Source organism: Scomber scombrus, chromosome 18, assembly GCF_963691925.1.
Source record: "Scomber scombrus chromosome 18, fScoSco1.1, whole genome shotgun sequence".
In the NCBI taxonomy this organism is placed as follows: domain Eukaryota; kingdom Metazoa; phylum Chordata; class Actinopteri; order Scombriformes; family Scombridae; genus Scomber; species Scomber scombrus.
Window position 1 is genome coordinate 9724253 of NC_084987.1, and position 18581 is coordinate 9742833.

An 18581-nucleotide genomic window follows, 5' to 3' on the forward strand; every position below is an offset into this window, starting at 1 on the left:
AAATACAAAATATATGAGCAGAGTAATGAAAAGTTGTGACAGGTACATACTCCGTTTATGCTGCCTTATTACTGTCCTTACTGACAGTCATTCATTAAGTCTCAACAAATTGCCATGAGACTAAAACAAGGAAATTCCATTTATCTCTAAAGTACAAACTTAACATAGAAACGGCTGCTGTTAAACTAACATTCAATGTATTTCATCCATTATTTCACCCATATATTCACCCCATATACATGCTCAACTCCTATAATAGAGCTTTTTCTGAACTCTTCAATCTACTATACTAAAACAGACCTACATGCCTAACGTTATATACTATAGCTTTTAGGACTGGCTAAGCTTGAGTGTGGAAGCTTATGAACTCAAAGACATGTTTTCAGGAACAACTTTTAAATTAATAAACAAAAATACCTACTCAAGATATACTAGCGACTGGCAACCTCATTTTTATACATTTGCATTGCTAAGGTTCATATCAAAATGTAGGTCTGCTCTTCCTTATTCTATCAAAAATGTGGCTTGCAGAAAACAGAAATGATCACATCTGGCAAATCTTAGCTTGTAGTAAGTTTGCAACATGTGTGTAAGAGGTTGAACGGACCTCTGCTGGGTCACATTTGTATCATCAATAAAGTACTTAATTCACCTGGAGAAAGGTTTGTCTGTTATTACGGCATAGCACAGAAATGTATACATTTTTGTAATTTTTTTAAGGTGTGCTGCTAAAAAAGAGCATTCACCCTAGATCCAAATACAGTAATAAGTGCTTAAATTAAACAATGCCTCATTAAACAGTATTTGGCTTTGAAGGTTTTTTCCACAAGAGGTCACTGTCATGTCTTAAAAGTTTTGTGAGAGCTCACTTGAAGCAGTTTTGTCTTGTAACCGTAATATTTGATGTAAAAATGAATTATGTAAACATGTAATATGGATTTGTATTTTCTTCCATAATCTTCACACAGGCTTTGAGCAGACCTTAAAAAAATACAAGTCTGAATGGACAGTCTTTAGCAGCTTTGGAATTATTTTCAGGTAAGGTTTCTTAGCGGTTACAAAAGCATTACCATCATCATCTTTATCATCATCATCATTACTTGAAACTGTCAACTAAATAAATTGGCATATCAGAAAAGTATGTCAAATCCATCTTTGAGTCCGTGATAACAGACTAGGTCTGGAAGCAAGTTAATACTCCATTTTAAGAGCTCATTTTCTCTTACTTTAACTCGTTCTCAGCTCGCCATACAGAGAACTCAACATTTGGTAAATATTTTAAATCTGATCACATCAGACCAATGTTCTCAAGTTGTCAAGTTGAATTATGTACTTTGATTTCTGTGCTAAAATTTCAGTTAAATGATCCAGAAATTGTTTCGTATTTGTGAACTTTAAATTCCCTTGCATTGTTTTACTTGCAACTTCTTATTTCATTGCATTTAAATCTGTAAAATAAAGTAAAACAGGATAGATGTGCCCTTCACTAATAACGTGAACCGACATTCTGAATGTCATTTTCCGTGTTTCTTAACAGTTAATTCTTGACCATTAGAGATAATTAGCTGCAGCCTGTATGTAACCTTAGTCACTGTCTGCCCAATTTGTGGATTAGACAAATAGTATATGTGCTGAGAACAACTATTCATGGGGCATAAATACTCACAATAAAAGCCTTAAGTTATGAGAATAGTTTTCTCATTGTATATGTGGATACATCTGTTTCAGAAAAAGGTCATTATCAACATAATTGGACTTCAAAGAATGATTACATAATCACACCACTCCCAGGATAGTAACATAAATATAGAAAAATATGTAATATATATATATTTATATACTGTATATGCATATAAAACTAAGTATCAGAAAGAGACCATAGGATGTATCAACATAGAAACCAAGTGAAAATACAAAATTAGAGTAAGAACACAGCAATGCCCCTGCTTAAAAATCACAGCAGGTTGTACAGCAGCAAAGTTCCCCATACTGTTCTTTGCAGCTATGGAACAGGGGAAGAACAGTCATGTCCTCTTAGCCAAGAGAAAATCCTGACATGAACAATCTCTATTGACTTCACTCCAAATTAGGAATGGATCCTCGTTAAGAACGTCTTGATTTCAAGTGAATAAACATATTTAAATATCTCAAAACGCACAACAGGAGCAAGGCTTTAACTGCATTTAGTTGTCATGACACCACTGTTTCTAGAGATGGGTGTCAGGAGTTCTCTTGCAGAAGAGTGTGTCAAAAGCAAAGTAAATAGCTACTGTTTCAGAGTTACCAACACCGGCAGCAGCACTTCTCGTGACCCAGCAGTAGGAATGATTTCTATTTGGACGGAGTTCTCAATGTAAAGTGACAATGGAGGAGGCAGTGGGAGCTTTATAGTTTCTTCTCTCATGATAAAAAGTGAAAACTGAATCTGTAATATACAGGTAGTAAGCTGAACTGCATTTCACTTGTAAGGACCTCTCATTTTCACTATATCCAATATGGATTACCTACCAAAGAGTGGCATATATAAAGGAAAGAGGCAAAACATAACCCAATAAGTGCTGCGATATACATGTCAGAAAGTGTGCTATATGTAGTTACATTAAGCTTGACCTTGCAGTAAGTGGTCATACCACACTCAATCATCATGCAATTAAGCCTCAGTAACTTCAGAAATTCAACAATAACTTCTGTTAGCCCTCTGAATCTTTGCCATATCTTTTTTTATACTGTAAATGTACAGTTTCCTCCTAAGTGCTATATAATAAGCAATATTACACCTGAAACCAAAAAAATCTGGCTCAAAACCTTCCAAAGTCAAATTATAGTGTACCAAGAGTCTTTCTGGTTAGGATTTTTGATATTTCTGAAACAGAAATTGTGGTTCATTTGTTGAGTCAAAAGCTAAAAAGATCGTATCATATTCCCAACTGCCTCCAATGTCATAGACAACATGGATAACTTTTTTTTCTTTTTTTTTAAGGATTAAAACATGTTTTTGGACAAACATTTTTTAAGCACCACCTGACAAACTGAACAGCTTTTCTGCCCAATACTTACAAGTAAAGCATTCAATGGCTATCATGACACCAAACATAAGATGCAATGGAAATGCCTTTTTAAAAACTGATCGACCAGACAAGACTGGGTATATTCATCTTTTCACGTTTGCCAATATAAGAGAAAAAGGCACAAACTATCCTCCCTAATTGTATTTTAGAAGTGGAGTCAATATATCCCAGCAAAGACTCCAGGCTTAATGAAGGAGCTTTTAAAGTTTTAACACAAATTAAAAAAGTTACTTCAAAACTACCAATTTAATATAGAAGTCATTACTGGAGTGTACTGACTACTGTTCTCTGGCAAATACTGTATTTGACATGACCTAACACCAATAGACTACTAGAAATATAAACAAGTGTATCGCTAGTGTAGCTTTTTTAACGTAAAACGATTATGAACTGCATAGTGCACTGCTCCACAAAGAGCAAACAAAGAGAGCCACATGTATGCAGGTTTTCACTCCAACCAAACACTAAATTGGGTGATTTTTACTGTTTAGACCTTTCCAAATCTGAAGAGGAACTAATCAGTGAAAACATCTGGTGTTGTGTTTGGCTGGCTATTAAAGGCATCTGGTTAGAGACTACTGCTGACTGTGGCTATGAAAAAGGTGTCCACCTGACCTTAAAGCTGGAAAGAGAACACCTCAATCTGTTGAACTGCATTTGAGACTTAGAAAATAATTTGGATTTATCACTCATAGATCCTTTTAAGGCAACGGTTTCAAAGGCTCAAATTACATTGAGACACACTTGTAAATATGTGCTTCCACTGTCACATACGTACTACTTAAATCCCTCGTGTTTTATGCTTAATAGCGATAAGCATAAGAGCTGTACTAGGCCAGTGCTGCCACAGTAAGGCATGTAAAATACTTTTTTTTCCACACTGGAGTAAAAGCAAATCTCTGCTATTAGTCATGGAGGTCACAGAGGCCCAGTACCCTGCCGGTGCTGGGGGTCGGGGAGCCAGCTTTGCACAGTGCACAGACAATGTAGGTTGTGTAAGAGAGACAGAAGGAGGGAGACAGAGTTGTGAATGCAGCATAACATCACATAGAGCTTGCCACCCAATCCCATCCCACCAGTCTAACTACTGAGCTTCCTCTCAGTACAGGATGAGTGGGTTCAGGCTGGACCAGGCAGGAGAAGGAGAGCCCAGTCCTATCAACACAAGGAAGGAGCTGAGAACGGGGTCGGGCTGGAGTTGTTGCGGTTGGTAGACTTGACGATGGTGATGACACTCGTGGTGGCCACCTTTCCTGGCGAGAGGGGCCCGCGGGTCACAGTCCGAGCAAAACACTGCAGGGCCTCGTACTTGGCTCGCAGGGCATCCAATTCCAACCTCATGCTAGCATTCTCGCGGGCCAGCTTGTCCACCTCATGCTGTAGGTCTATCTTTTGTCTCTCCAGCTCCTCCTTTTGGGTGACGCGTTTGATGCGGCAGCTGGCGGCGTAGCCCCGGTTTTTCAGGGTCCGTCGCCGCTGCTTCAACCGCACGACATCATCCTTGGTCAGCCCACGCAGGTGCTGGTTGAGCTCCCGCACAGACATGGCCACCAGCTCATCGTCGCTGAGCGCCGGGGCATTCTCGCCCGCCTCCTTCTTGACCTGCAAGACATGAGACATGATCAGTGGATGAAGAAGAGCACCAGCAGCAACAATGTCTGGATGCTGAATCCATAAATCTGAGGCCAAAACTGCATCTCATATTTACCTTTAAAGCTTTGCTCGTCTTGAAATTAGTCGTCATTCCCTGCATGCAGGCAACTGGCCAGAATCTTGCAGAAGACACTCTGAGAAGTGAAAAAAAAGAAAAGTCAAACACTACATATTATAAAGTATACATTTTCTCAAGTACTAGACTTCCATTTAATACTACTTTATACTTCTACTCCATTTTAACTTTACACTTATACAACATGTGATCACTTGTCTTTATATCCTTGTGTGGGCACTCACATAATGCTGACATGTTTTCACAAGCCCCTTACCCTAACCTTAACCATCACAACTAAATGCCTAAACCCAACTCCTACCCTACACTGAACCTAAACCCAATTCTAACATTAACCTTAAAACCAACAACACACTCAAATTGTTGTCTGAAGTTGTGAGGACCGGCCAAAATGTCTTCACAACGCTGGTTTTCTGAAATTGGTTCTTTCAAAGATAGAATGGAGCCTTTTTGCTGCATAATGAGCATTTTTGCTTTTGATACGTATATTTTGCTAAGAATACTTAAGAAAAAAGGACTTTTATTTATAATGCAGTATTTTTAAATTCTGGTATTGATGTTTTTACTTGAGTAACAGGTGTGAATACTTCTTCCACCTAAGCACATTATTGTATACTGCAGGCACTAAGTGTGATGTGGGAGCTAAACACCTTACATCGGCACTCCACCCCATAAATTCACTGTACAGACATCACAACAACATTCCTCAGTGACGTCATGTGTCAATATTTGTGTTTACATGTCAGTGCCACAGATGCCAGCAGAGGGCAGCATGACCCCATCAAGCACCAGCCTTGGGGAGCACCTATATATTTACTTGTTGCAGGAGGAGGGCCCTGGCAATGTAGTTCACTAGACCAGGCCAGATTAGAAACAGGCAACCTCTCTCCCTCTCTTCGTAGAACTTTGCATTTGAGCTCTCTTGCCTAAGCAATTTTTGCCAGGGCAGTTTTTAGAAAAAGCCTCCCTGCGCTCATTACAGTGAGGCACATGCTTTCCAGACTGCTGCCATGGCCAAAAAAAGCGAAGAGCGCTGAGCTGTGATCCTGTGAGAGGCACACATCCCCCAAGGCTCCATTTCAGGACCTGCAGACCGGGCTGACTACATGAGTGCACTGTTCCATGCTCGACTGCTACCATGGAAACGCCCTGCCAATGGGTGTGGGAGTGTGAGTCACATGGTCACCAAAAGGGTAAACAAGGCTCATTCATAACCGCAACAGATCCTATACATAGTACAAATAAGAAGCACATACCCTTGCTAACTTGTGCTGATAACTTAAATGCAACCCATGTACAAAATTCCCCAATTTGGCAATGATCTTCCTCTTTATCCTGTTGCTTCCCCTTCATCCAGTCTCATGCTGATTTTATTTTTTTAGTCAGTCCACACCACTCTGCCTCCTCATCACAGACATTAAAACAGACCATCGCATCAGCATAACATTTACAGTTATGCTGAACTTTACAGGGCAGCAGATACGCATGTGGAACATTCCTGGAGATAGAGTGTCACAGAGAAATAGTTTCCTTTATAGTCACTGGTGTATTTTTGCTATGAGACAATGTACTCTATCGATTTAGGGCTGCGTCTCGCTGGTTGGATCCTCTTACGCTGGGCTTTCCTGAGCTGCTCTATGCCCTTATTTAACTCTGGTGGATATATTTAGCCCACAGTGCTGACACAAATTTCTGCCAACTAAACAATTTAAGTGAGCTTGCGATAAGTGATACCTCAGTAAGAGGGCAAATATTCTCTGCAGTCCTGTTAGCTGCAGCTTTCGTGGAAGAAAGTAATCTGGGTGTGGCTGTTTTCTCTGAGATGTTAATCTTTTTTTCACATTATAATTATATAAATGAGACTAATACAGGCAATTGTTCATTTACTGATGCTGACTGAAAATAATAGTGCACAGAAAATGAAAAAAACAACAACTGCTTTTTGTCTTTGAAGGAACCCAAACATAGCCATTGTTCTTATAATAGCTTACATTCAACATTACAGTCTGCAGAATGTATTTCAGTGTTTTTGTCACAAACAGACAAACCACAAAGAATCCTAACTTGGAAGAAAAAAGAACAACAAATGAAGAAACAGGCGACAAATACACCAAACAGCTTAACCCAGAGCTACACAAACTGCTGTTTACTGTCTCTGATGTCCCTCATTCATATTGCAAATCGTGGCGCAATGGATTGCGTAATTGTTTATTTCAGAGACATCAAATAAAGATGAGAAGAGCTTACATGTAACATTCCATGACAGCGAGTTGGCTTAAAATGTCTGATTTAAGTGGTATTGCGTCAGTGGGGGTCCCTGGGTATATTCCTTGCAAAGATCATGGAAAAGTGGTGTGGGGCCTCCCTCTCTTTATACAAGAGGCCTCCAGCTTGAACCAAGAGGCCAGATTGTTTCTCTGAAATTCTTTAGGCATGTGCTTATGTTTTTGCAACCGGCAGAGAGACAAGGTTGTCCTCATCAAGATGCCCAAGTTTCTTCAGAGGAAAAAAAGCAATTATATTACATTACAACAAATCCACTCTTTGTTATTTGGTAATACAAACGTGACAGGCATATTTCACAACAGATCAAGGATTCTCAGTACAGTTAAGAAACAGTTCCTATTAGGGTTTTCACAATACTAAGAAAGGGAGTCTGGGAAAATACCTCAAAGAAAAGCACAGATGGCGGGTAGAGAACAAAACCACATTCCTGAGTGAACACACATGTGCAAACCCTCACATGCAAATCTTCACTGGAGAGGGAACATGCAGTCTGAATATGTCCTGCGATGCACTCGGCTATGGGGGTGGAGTTCATATGATCCCACTTGTAAAACAGAGGCTACAAAATTCACAAAATGCCTGGAATTCAAAAGTGTCTCACATCTTTCACTTGCCCAAACAAATCGAACACAGCCTGTGTGCACCTGTGTGGAAGTCAGGAGCCCAAACACGTTTCTTAGTAAGGGACATGATGGTGTATCTTTCATTTGCTTTTCTTACCATTCTCAGATCTCATTGCTTAAACATGTACTACTTACTCAGCAACAATGTAATCACTCATTTATGACAGAGCTTGACTGATAAACTGTCACAAAGATGTAGATACGAAATGCAAAAGAATGAAATTAGAGTAATTGTGTGGCTGTCTATTACAAACACTGCACACACATCAGGCTTTGCTTGTTTGTTTAGCCGGTGTCCCATTTGTGGAAAACAGAATGTTTTCTGGTAAAACCTGCTACAGTGGGTGTACACATCACTAGGAAGATGAACTGACCCTTTCAGGGCCATTTCAAAAGTTTTGAAAAACACAGAACTAGGAGAAGTCTGAATTCAACACGCCACAAACCAACAAAGTCAGTTTTGTGCCATTTGTACAAAACATTTCTGCCATTTGTTCACTGATGCCATATGTTTATGTTTTCAGTGTCAGGCATCTGGTCAAGTTCAAGGACATACTTCAGTTACAGCAGGTAACTGTGGGGCCCAGTCTAAAATAAACAGCGTATCAAAGACTTGTGCGCTCATGCTCTCGTGATTATTGCAGACTAGGCTAGTCTGGACTCTTTGTTGTTCTTTTATATTTGTTTCACTTTCGGAAAATGTTGAGCAGAAATTAGACTTGTGGCTGTTCTTGACAGACAGATACGCTCCTCTGTGAAAGCTCTTGCTTTTCTTGCATTTTTCTCAGGGAGGAGGAGAGGTTTTTCTACAGACTGCATGGGGCACACTGCACTCTGCTCTGCTCTGCTCTGCTCTTTCTCCAGCGCAGCACATTTGGTGGGATATTATGTGAAGGAAATGGAGAGCATAGCTGAGCAGTGAGTCATGCTGTTTACTGGTAAAAGCGACGACCAGCGGCAGGGAATCACACCCTCCCGATCTGACGTTTCCTGGAAAATCCCGTTGTTTCGTGGAGAGGAAGGAAAAGTACAGAGAACCTTGGAAATGGTTGGCATGACCACCGGAACTTTTCCACGGAAAGGGAGGAGAACTCGCAGAATATCTGAGCTAAGACTAGGGACACTGGGATTCAAAGAAATGACAAGAATGCAAAAAAAAGGACCTGCCTATCCTCCTGTTTAATACCAGTTATAGGAGAAATATAGATATTCTGCTTGCACAAAAAGCATATATTACATCATATCTCTCATTTTCAAATAAGACATACCAAAACAAAGCAAGGCTGCTCTGTGGAGAATAATATTCATAATAATCCAGTGCTTTTCCCAATGTTTGATCCAAATTTCATCCTTCTCTTTCAAAACAGCTAGCTGAGGCACTGGCACAAGGACAGACGGGATGTGACTGCAAAGCATGCATTTTGAATGTCGCAGAGCCATAACGTGTTTGTTTGTATTGCTGCCAACATGTAATTTGAGTCACAGTGGAATCAGGAAGTTGCCAAAGAAAAAGATCTTTGAATCAGTAAGTCATCCCCAACAAGGAACTCCCAATAACACAGTCCCACTAAATAAATAAATAAGTAAACTTGACACATGCCACCCCTCTGACCATATTGAGGCGAGAGCAACAGAATTGAGATCCAGTCATTCTGACAGAAAAGCAGGAGGCAAATCACTGTGGGTGGCAGAGTGAGCAGGAGCAGGAGTCACTTTAGATGGACGCACCACAGGCCTGTTAACACATTCATCTTTTATTGCCTGTATACACTCAGTTTGGCATGTTCAGCTGTGTATAAAATCCCTTGCTTCCAGAGTCAATAAGCAAAAGTCGACATCTTTTTTCCAGTAAGGGGAGCAAAACACATCATAGCTAACGTGTTCCCTGTGAGTCATCGGATCCCTAACCACAACTATTTCACTTTCACAATACTTCACCACAAAAGTGTTTTGCATATACGCCACTTTCATCCATCAACACTGACCAGCAAAATGAGAAATAGTATATTACAGTTAAACTATATCCTGTGTCATCAGGGGAATTTCTCCCAATCTGCTTTGTCACTGCCAGACTATTAGTGGTTGTGAAATGAGTCAGCCACCCGCTTACTTCTGCATCCAAAGAGGACATCATCACTTTGGTGATTGAACCACATGTTAACCTCATGACAGAGGAGAGCACCCACTCCCACTGCCTCTATGGAAGCAGCATGACACTGAGCACCCACCAGAAACAACAGTGATTTAAAAAAAGCCTCCCAGATAAAAATCGGTGACAATCTAAATGGAAGGAGTTACTCAAAGACACATATTTTCCATATAATCAAAACATTGGCCATAAAAAGGTCACAAGTCCATTTCAATAAAAGACAAAGGGCTAACATCCAGTATCCAGTGATGTAGTTACAACCAAAAATGTGGACATACAAATCAAAGTAAAACATTTTATTATTAGATAATTATTTATAAAAAAGCTTCTTTTTTTAAAACGTATTTTGTTGTATTCTTAAGACACAGTTATCTTTACCCAAGTCATGAAATGATGAATGATCAAGATACCTAAACAGAGAGATAAGATAAAGGCTTTTATTCTTGTGGAGTGATTTATTGTTTGTGGAAATATGCGCTCCTCCTGCTTGTTTCTCCTGTGTAGGCCGGCCAACCCTGGTGGTCTAACTTCACATTGTGCCCTTTGTCCCACATGTCTAAAATGCAGACCACGTGTTTTTTCCCCAATGTCAAATGTAGGCTGGTATTTTGCATCATTGCAGCCTATATTTAAAGCCTATGTTGACATGTACAACATGAGCCCCAGAATGAAAGGGGATATGAAAATGTATTATATGACATTCAACAGGCTAGTCAGTTTGTTTCACTTCCATTTTCTGCGAAAACCTACTCTTGTAACAGAAAATAGTCTATAAACAAACCCGGGCAAACACAAGCCACTATTTCTGTCTTATAATAATCACGGTTTTGTGGCGCGCTGTAATATATAACGACGTATTGTAACAGCAAACAATCGGCAAAATAATGTCTAATTTTTTACTTTAATCTTGTCATGAAATGTTCTAAATATACCCACATCTTCAATTTTTTGTGCTCGACATAGACTGAAAAAAATAATCACATTTTAAAAAGAGTAGACCCATAGCTGAAAACTCATTGTCACAATTAACCTGTTTCAATACATTTTTGAAATTACCTGGCTGATTCAAATAGCTACAATTCAGCAAATAGGTAAACAGAGAAAGTAAACAAATTAAAAAGTCATTTTAAATTGTAGTATCCCTAAGTTTCTAAATTATTTCTCCTCAATTCCTTGGCTATAAGTGAATATAACAAGCTATGAAACACTTTCTGTAGCATTGCCATAAGTTACTCCAACACAACACGTGTCCGCACGACTGAAACTATCCTAACTCAAAAAAAAAAAGTCAACATCAGCTTTCATAAACAAAAATAATCAAAAGTTATCCTACGTGAGGGGTCGAGTATCATCAACATGAGCGTGTCTGCATGCGCCGATAGTCTGTGTCACCATGAGAGCTTGAGCAATTTAGAAAGGAATGTCAAAACATCTTCCCAAAAAAAAAAAAAAAAAAAAAAAAAAACCAACAACAACCAACCTCACCTCTGTGGATATCTGTGTAGACCGGAATGCGTAAAACTGACGGAGTAGGTTTCCGATACAAGAGACGGGGTAACTTGACACAGTTGGTAGAAAGCGTCCAGCAGCAGACGGGCAGCGGTGTATCCTCGTACTAAATTAACTACAAAACAACAACAATGTACCAACATTCCACGCTCTGCTTCCGCAAGCACTCACGTCACCAATTCCTCGTGACCGCCCCCTCCATTCATGAAAATAACTTTCTGCTGACGTCAGTCTGGGAAGGGGGGCCAGGCGGAGGGAGGGGTGGTGGTGGTGGTAGGGGAGCCAGAAATAGAAAATAGATAGTCTACTGCTGGCGACTGCTTTTGCTTACTTTACAAAACGAATCTGTACAAAGTCAGAATGAATGTGGTCAGTATTAGCCAAAAGGAAATACTCAATAAAAAAAGCTTCAGTTCCAAAATGAATCATCTCTCTGGCTGCTGAGCACCCCCTCCTCTCATAAGCAAAGTCTCTGTCGTCAGGTCTAAACTACAAGGTATTCAAAAATGTGCATTAACTGGGGGGAAAAAAGCACTGACCTCCTCCCTCCGTCTGACTTGGAAGCAGCAGCATTCCATTCCTGAGGAAAGTATGCAGTGTAGTAGCCCAGCAGTCACAGGATTTCTCTTATTTTAACTGCACTGCTGCCAGTAACGTCACAGGTTATTCTGGGCAATTAAGTACTGAATGTAAATATGTGAAGTCAGGAGCCTTTTAAGGACTGCACTCTCGTATGGGTTTCCCTGTTCGTTTGTTAGATATCAGAAGCTCTGGAGGCTGCTTCAGACTGTGGTACCTGTTAAAAACAGATGCAAAGTGTTTACACTATAAACACTGCGGGCTGCACAGTTTAAACAAGACTAAAAAGAAGAGGAAAAGTCACTTTTCCATTTTTTTTCTGCTGACTTGACCGATATTAATCACATCAGATTTCTAAAGACTGAAATGTTTATGTGGAACTTTGATACATTCTCATTTCTTACAAATGTCTGAGGTAGATTTTTATAATAAAATAGTCTATCCCTGACATGTTGTGTGTATGGGATTTACGAGATGCAAAACTGTGTCTCAAAATTAAACACCCAGTGTAGACCACAGATGTCATCATCTTCATAAAGCATGCATGGAAAAGTTAACCATCTGCATGTGGATGTCCTGAGCAACAGGGCTGATGAAATTAGATATGAACTGTGGTCACTTTCACAAAGAGTCATATCCATTTTTAAACCCAGCAGTTGGTAGATGCAACAAACACTGAATTAAAAAAAAATAAAAAATGTAATTATCAGAAATTCCATCATAATAAACTGTTATGGTGAATTTACCAGCTATGTAGACAAACAACAATGTGAATTTAGTCATTGTAGGACTTACAGTTTAAGAGTTCAAGCTTCTTATCTGTCCTTTTCAGGCCAAACGCAGCTTCATTATTGAATCTTTTTTTTTTCCATGATGGTTCTGTTTAATGGGGCTATGTTTAGCCACTAGAGACACAAAAGAGGAAACACAGACTCACAAATGTGGCACATACACTGTATCATATGCATGATGTCATTTTGACCTTTAGCTAAAGTGTAACTTGTGAATGACATTAAATGTTAAGTCCTTTTTTTTTTTACAGTGTGACTCTTCAGGCCAAAAGGGGAAAAAAAGGTAGAGCACTTGGTCTTTTTATTGTGTGGAGGATTTTACTTACTTTGCTTTAACTGTTTTTCCAAAGCATTGACATTTGACAAGAGACGCTGAATATTGAATATTCTGAGTCAAAGGGGGACTATTCTATCACACAATTCACAAAAGCCCACTTCCAGCAAAAATGACTAACTCCTTAGATTTCATCTCCTCTGGTTGGGCTTTGTGCCAAAAATGCATGTTAGTGTTGATGTTGGTTACTTTCATGCTTTACGGCTAGTGACTCAACAGATCAACTTCTTCCTCTGAACCACACGTGGTATCAATTAATTTACTAGAGATGGTGTGCCTGATACTTTCATCTGCACCCAAGCATGTTTCGAGGAAAAAGAACATAAACTTCATCAGATGAGTAACCTGCTGCATGTACTTGTTTGTGGCCCCATGATGCTGACCACATGCAACAAAACACCCATTTCCTTTGTGTAGCCTTCCTGTAATGTGTAAAGTCAGGCATCATTTGATGCTCAGATGCAAAGAGAGGCTACTGTATTATAAAGCCTCCAGATGTTCCCAACTTAGACCATGTTTTTATGTTGAAGCATTCGTTTGGTGTCCAGGTTGGTTGCTGAGGCAACTTGCCAAATTGTGCCATTTGGCTTTTTGGTTGTTTGGTTCATGTTTTTGGTTATGTGTTAATATCCATCCAGGTGCTAAATTGCCTTTTTTAGTAGGGGCTGTATTGGGAAGGGGGATCATTTCAAGGTAACATAAGAAGCCAGAATTCTAAGAAGAGATGAGATGAAATGAGATAAAATTGGATTAGACTATAGATAAAATGTGATGGGATAGAATTAGATGTGATTACATTAAATTACAACAGATTTTTGACGAGATTGCATTACAGTAGATTAGGGATGAGATTGGATGAGATTAAATGAAATGAGATGAGATTGTGTTATGTTAGATTACAGTATTAGTAAAATATTACATGAGATGGGAATGGATGAGAATGAGATTATATTTCATTAGATAGGAGGTGAGATGAGATGAAATTGAATGAGCTCAAAGGACGTGAGGTTATATAAGAGATAAAAATTATATTATATTATATTATATTAAATTAAAAATGAGATTATATTACATTAAATCAAAAATGAGATTATAAAATAGGATGAAATTAAATGAGATTAGTGATATGATTTGGTGAGGTGGAACCAGATTTGATGAGAACAACATTAGATTACATTACATGTACAGTAGGTAGATATAGATGCAATTAAATTACATCATATTAAAGATGAGGATAGATTACATTACATTACACTATAGATAAAATGTGAAGATTACATGAGAAATAAGAAAACAGATGGGATAATATTAGTTTAAATGAGATGAGATGGCTATAGAATACAGTACAGAAAAAAACACATTATAGACAAACAGACAAAAAACCCCATAAACAAGACTGTTGTACTAAATGTTGTGTATATGTTGTTTATTCTCTGTATAATCTTCCAGTAGTCAGAAAAAAGAAAGGAAATTGATCAAAGTCCCAGCAGGACCACCGGTGATATTTTAGATCAGTCAGGCATCCAGCTGCTCAGTCAATGCCATACCAACCAATTACTGTCCATCTGGCAACAATGTACATGGATGACCTGAAATACACCCTCTGCATCCAACAAAACAAAAACAGAGGACCATGTGCGGCAGACTTGTCAGGGTTTTCGTTAGATCAGCAAGCTGTGGGGTCCGGGTACTTACAGGCAGTTTTGGATTACAGGAAGTAACATTCAGTCCCTAATCTTGCTTCTTTCTGACTCAGACTGTTGAACTCAGAAATCTGATCTGGCACAAAGAGGCCCCCTGTTGTAGAAGATCATTTTTTCCCTCCCTTGTGAGTGAAAGGCTGATTTTGACCACACATATTTTTACAAACTGAAGTAATAGCATTAACGACAAGCCAAATAAATCACATTGGATAAAAAAGATGAACTGTTATCGCACGCTTTGATTCCTATGAAATGTTTTTTTGCGTTGTTCAGGAATAGCTGACTGAAAATGCCTGACACATTAGACAGCTGCCTCTGGCACAGCGTGGGCCGTATGTAATTTCAAGAGTAAGAGAATTGTTTTCGCAGACTTCCCATATGACACAAGATTTAATTTGGAACATTGACTGAACATTCCACTGACTTCACCAAAATGTGTTTCATATGAAAACACTTTACGTAACCAGCTGGCAGGTTAAAGCTGCTATGGAAACGAACATGGTGAAGTTACAGTAGTAGTGGTGGTAGCAGCTGTAGGAGGCCATGGCAGCCTGTTATTCACCATACTGAAAACAATGTGTTCACCAAAATCAATGTGTTGTTATTATTGGGGAGACAAACAAGTGCGGCCAACATTTCTGTGAAACACAGTTAGAGAGAGTGGCCTGTTTCCATGTTTGATAGTCTATTCAGGGCTTAGCAATGTTCAAGGAATGAACAAATCTGCCACTGACCATGGGCGGGACTAAATATGGACATTATTAAGGGTGGCAAAGCTTTGAAGTTCCAACTGTGTTTTCCTTTAGACAAGTTCATTTTTAAAGTTGTAGGGATGAAAAACTGCAAACTACAATCCCTCAGAAATAATTGCATGTACATTATTTAGTGTGTACATGTCTAACTCATAATCATATAGTTTTCAGATTTACAACTTGCCGAAAGACATAAAACTGAGTTCCCTTTTGGCGTTGCACTGAAGGCGTGCTTTGTGGTCACTGTGATGTTCAGTATTATCAGTGCTGAACTGTACAGTTATGATAAAGTTATTCTTATCATGTCTTGATCCTTTACAGGTGTGTGGTCCATGAAAAATTTAAAAGCTGTTCTTTTATCAGGGCTGATAATTCTGTTTGAATTAAGCTTTTTTTGTTAGGTTTTCATAGATGTTTATGTATTTATATTATGATAGAATTCTGTTCTGGTGAGCATAAACATGCATATTGCACATTTGAGAAATGGGGATATTTAGTGTGGTAGAATGGAGACTTCTGCCACCCTGTGTTAGATAAGTGGAATTTGTCTAGTTTGCTTTTTAGGCAACAAACTGAATTAGCTGTACTATACAGATGGGTGACAAATTAAAGGAAAAACCAATATAAAGTGTCTTAATATAATGGTGGAGAGGGCAATCTAACACGTCGGGCCAAAATCTCTCATAAGTGTTCAACTGTGTTGAGATATGGTGACTACAAGGCCATAACATATGATTCACATCATTTTCATACTCATCAAACCTTTCAGTGACTCAGTGTGCCCTACAGATTGCCACCCTTGAAGATAACACTCTCAGGATATAAATGTTTCATCATAGGATAAAGGTGATGCAGAACACGCAGAACAACTTTGTATTGATTTGCAGTGACTCATCCCTCTAAGGAGACAAGTGGACCCGAACCATGCCAGCCAAATGTCCTCCACAACATAACAGAGCAACCAGATCTCCTCACTGTAGGGGTCAAGCATTCAGACTTGTACCATTTTTTTCTTTTAATATATTTTTGCTCTTGTATATGTATGAGATGCTATAGGCCAAAAGGCAAATAAGAAAGTAAGAAAGTTTGGCTGCAGGAAACAGGGATGATTTTTCTCATTTCAGGCACAATACTAGACCAGTTTGAGGCTGCTACAAGCACAATGCACAGACATAGAGGTGACTGTGATAACAATGACTGAGATGGCAAAAATTATTTGATACAGTCACAGTGACGTCTGCTGACAGGACCTTGGTATTGCAAGCCCCTGATGTTATGGTTCAGTAATGGTTGTAGGCTATACTTTAAATATTTATTTCAATCTTGGACTGACTCTGCTTTGAAAGCTTTGAAATTGTAATCACAGTGCAACTATAGTTCAGTTTATTAATAGCTTGAGGTTATCTTTATAGCTTGGTATGTGTGGTATGTGCCTTGATGCACAGAGACAACTTCATTTACATGCATTTTTAATTATGACTGTGTGTGTTAGCAGCAGTGTTGGGGAGTAACTAGTTACATGTAACGGCGTTGCGCAATTTAAATACAAATAAATGTAACTGTCATTTGTTACAGTTACTGAGAACACGTGAAATTAAATTACAGTTACTGATGGAAATATTGATGATTACAAAGTGGGTTACATCTGAAGTCAGACCTTTAAGATTGTGCTCAGGAGGGTTTTTTCCTATTTTTAAAAAAATATTTAACATGTTACTGAATACATATAGTGGTGTTTTTAATTCTTTGAAATCAATATATTTAAAATTTTGTAAATAAATCATGACGTGGATTTATTGGGCGCACACATGGGCTTAAATGGTGTCACAGTGCCAATTAAGCCCATGCCAGAATTTTGACTTTTTTCATAAAATATCTTTATTTTATATTCTAAAATCTACATGAACTAATGAATACATTTTCAAATGAAATAAATCTTGCTTTAAAATAAATGATCCCCCTTATGCATCATGTCAGTATCCATGAAAAACACGTGGGCTTAATGGGTACACTTACCCCAACAGTTGAAAACATTTGTTAAATAATTAGAAAAGTAATCAAAAGGTAATCAGATGTAATAAGCTACATTACTCTGATTACATATTTGAAATAGTTACTTTACTTATTACATTTTAAATAGGGTAACTAACTAGTAATCTGTAACCATTACATTTCCAAAGTAACCTTCCCCAACGAGTGTGTGTGTGTGTGTGTGTGTATGTGTGTGTGTGTGTGTCTGTGTGTGTGTGTGTGTGTGTGTGTGTGTGTGTGTGTGTGTGTGTGTGTGTGTGTGTGTGTGTGTGGTCAGGTGGAGCATTTTATCAGGATGAATAATAGGCTATAACTGGATAATAAAATACTTTTTATCCCTGGCTTTTTGATTTAATTTTCTTTGCTCAGTTGGTTTTTATCAATGGGTGCATTTTACATAAGGTGGATTAGGGTAATATGGGACATTGACTAATGTGGGACAACTAGGCTCCAGTGCATTTATCTCTTTTTCTATTCAGTTATTTTAAAGCTAACTAGTATATGTAAACTGTGTATGTTATATTGTTTAATATTACACATGTGAACATAGAGGCTACTCATTTTTTAACCTTTAATCGGATGCAGAAAGCAAAACAAACAAACATGTGGGCTGACAAAATTAAATGACCAAATATGCAGATAAGGCTAAAAAATAGGGTCCCAGATTACAAAATCTACAAATTCTGAAACGATTTGACACAAGGAAAATTAATTTATGTGCCATTTTCCTTTTGAGTATAGTATCTAAATATTGTCTTCTGATTTAACAAGGAAACATCTCAGGGATTTCATGATGATATTAGGTGTTGATATAAGGTATTGGATTCATATCATATGTAAATATGGTGAACAAGTCAGAATTGAAAAAAGTGTCATGTTTCCCTAACCCACTCTACACATAAAAAAGAGAAAGAAATAGAAGCGTTGAATCAAGCGATGACATCACCAGATGACACCCACTGACACTAGATGGCGGTATGAGCTTTAAAGATTGTTAGTGAACATCTTTTAAAAACAGAGAAGAAGA

At 38.5% G+C, this 18581-nt stretch overlaps 1 protein-coding gene across 1 annotated transcript; it reads right to left on the reverse strand.

Moving 5' to 3' along the window:
* Positions 1 to 3978: 3978 nt before the first annotated feature.
* Positions 3979 to 11507, reverse strand: mafk (v-maf avian musculoaponeurotic fibrosarcoma oncogene homolog K). Its single transcript, XM_062438409.1, has 3 exons — positions 11341 to 11507; positions 4777 to 4855; positions 3979 to 4670 (listed from the first exon to the last, which is right to left on the reverse strand). The coding sequence occupies exons 1-3, from the start codon at positions 11505 to 11507 to the stop codon at positions 4227 to 4229; spliced, it is 690 nt and encodes a 229-aa protein (XP_062294393.1). The 3' UTR covers positions 3979 to 4226.
* Between the last annotated feature and the right edge of the window lie 7074 nt (positions 11508 to 18581).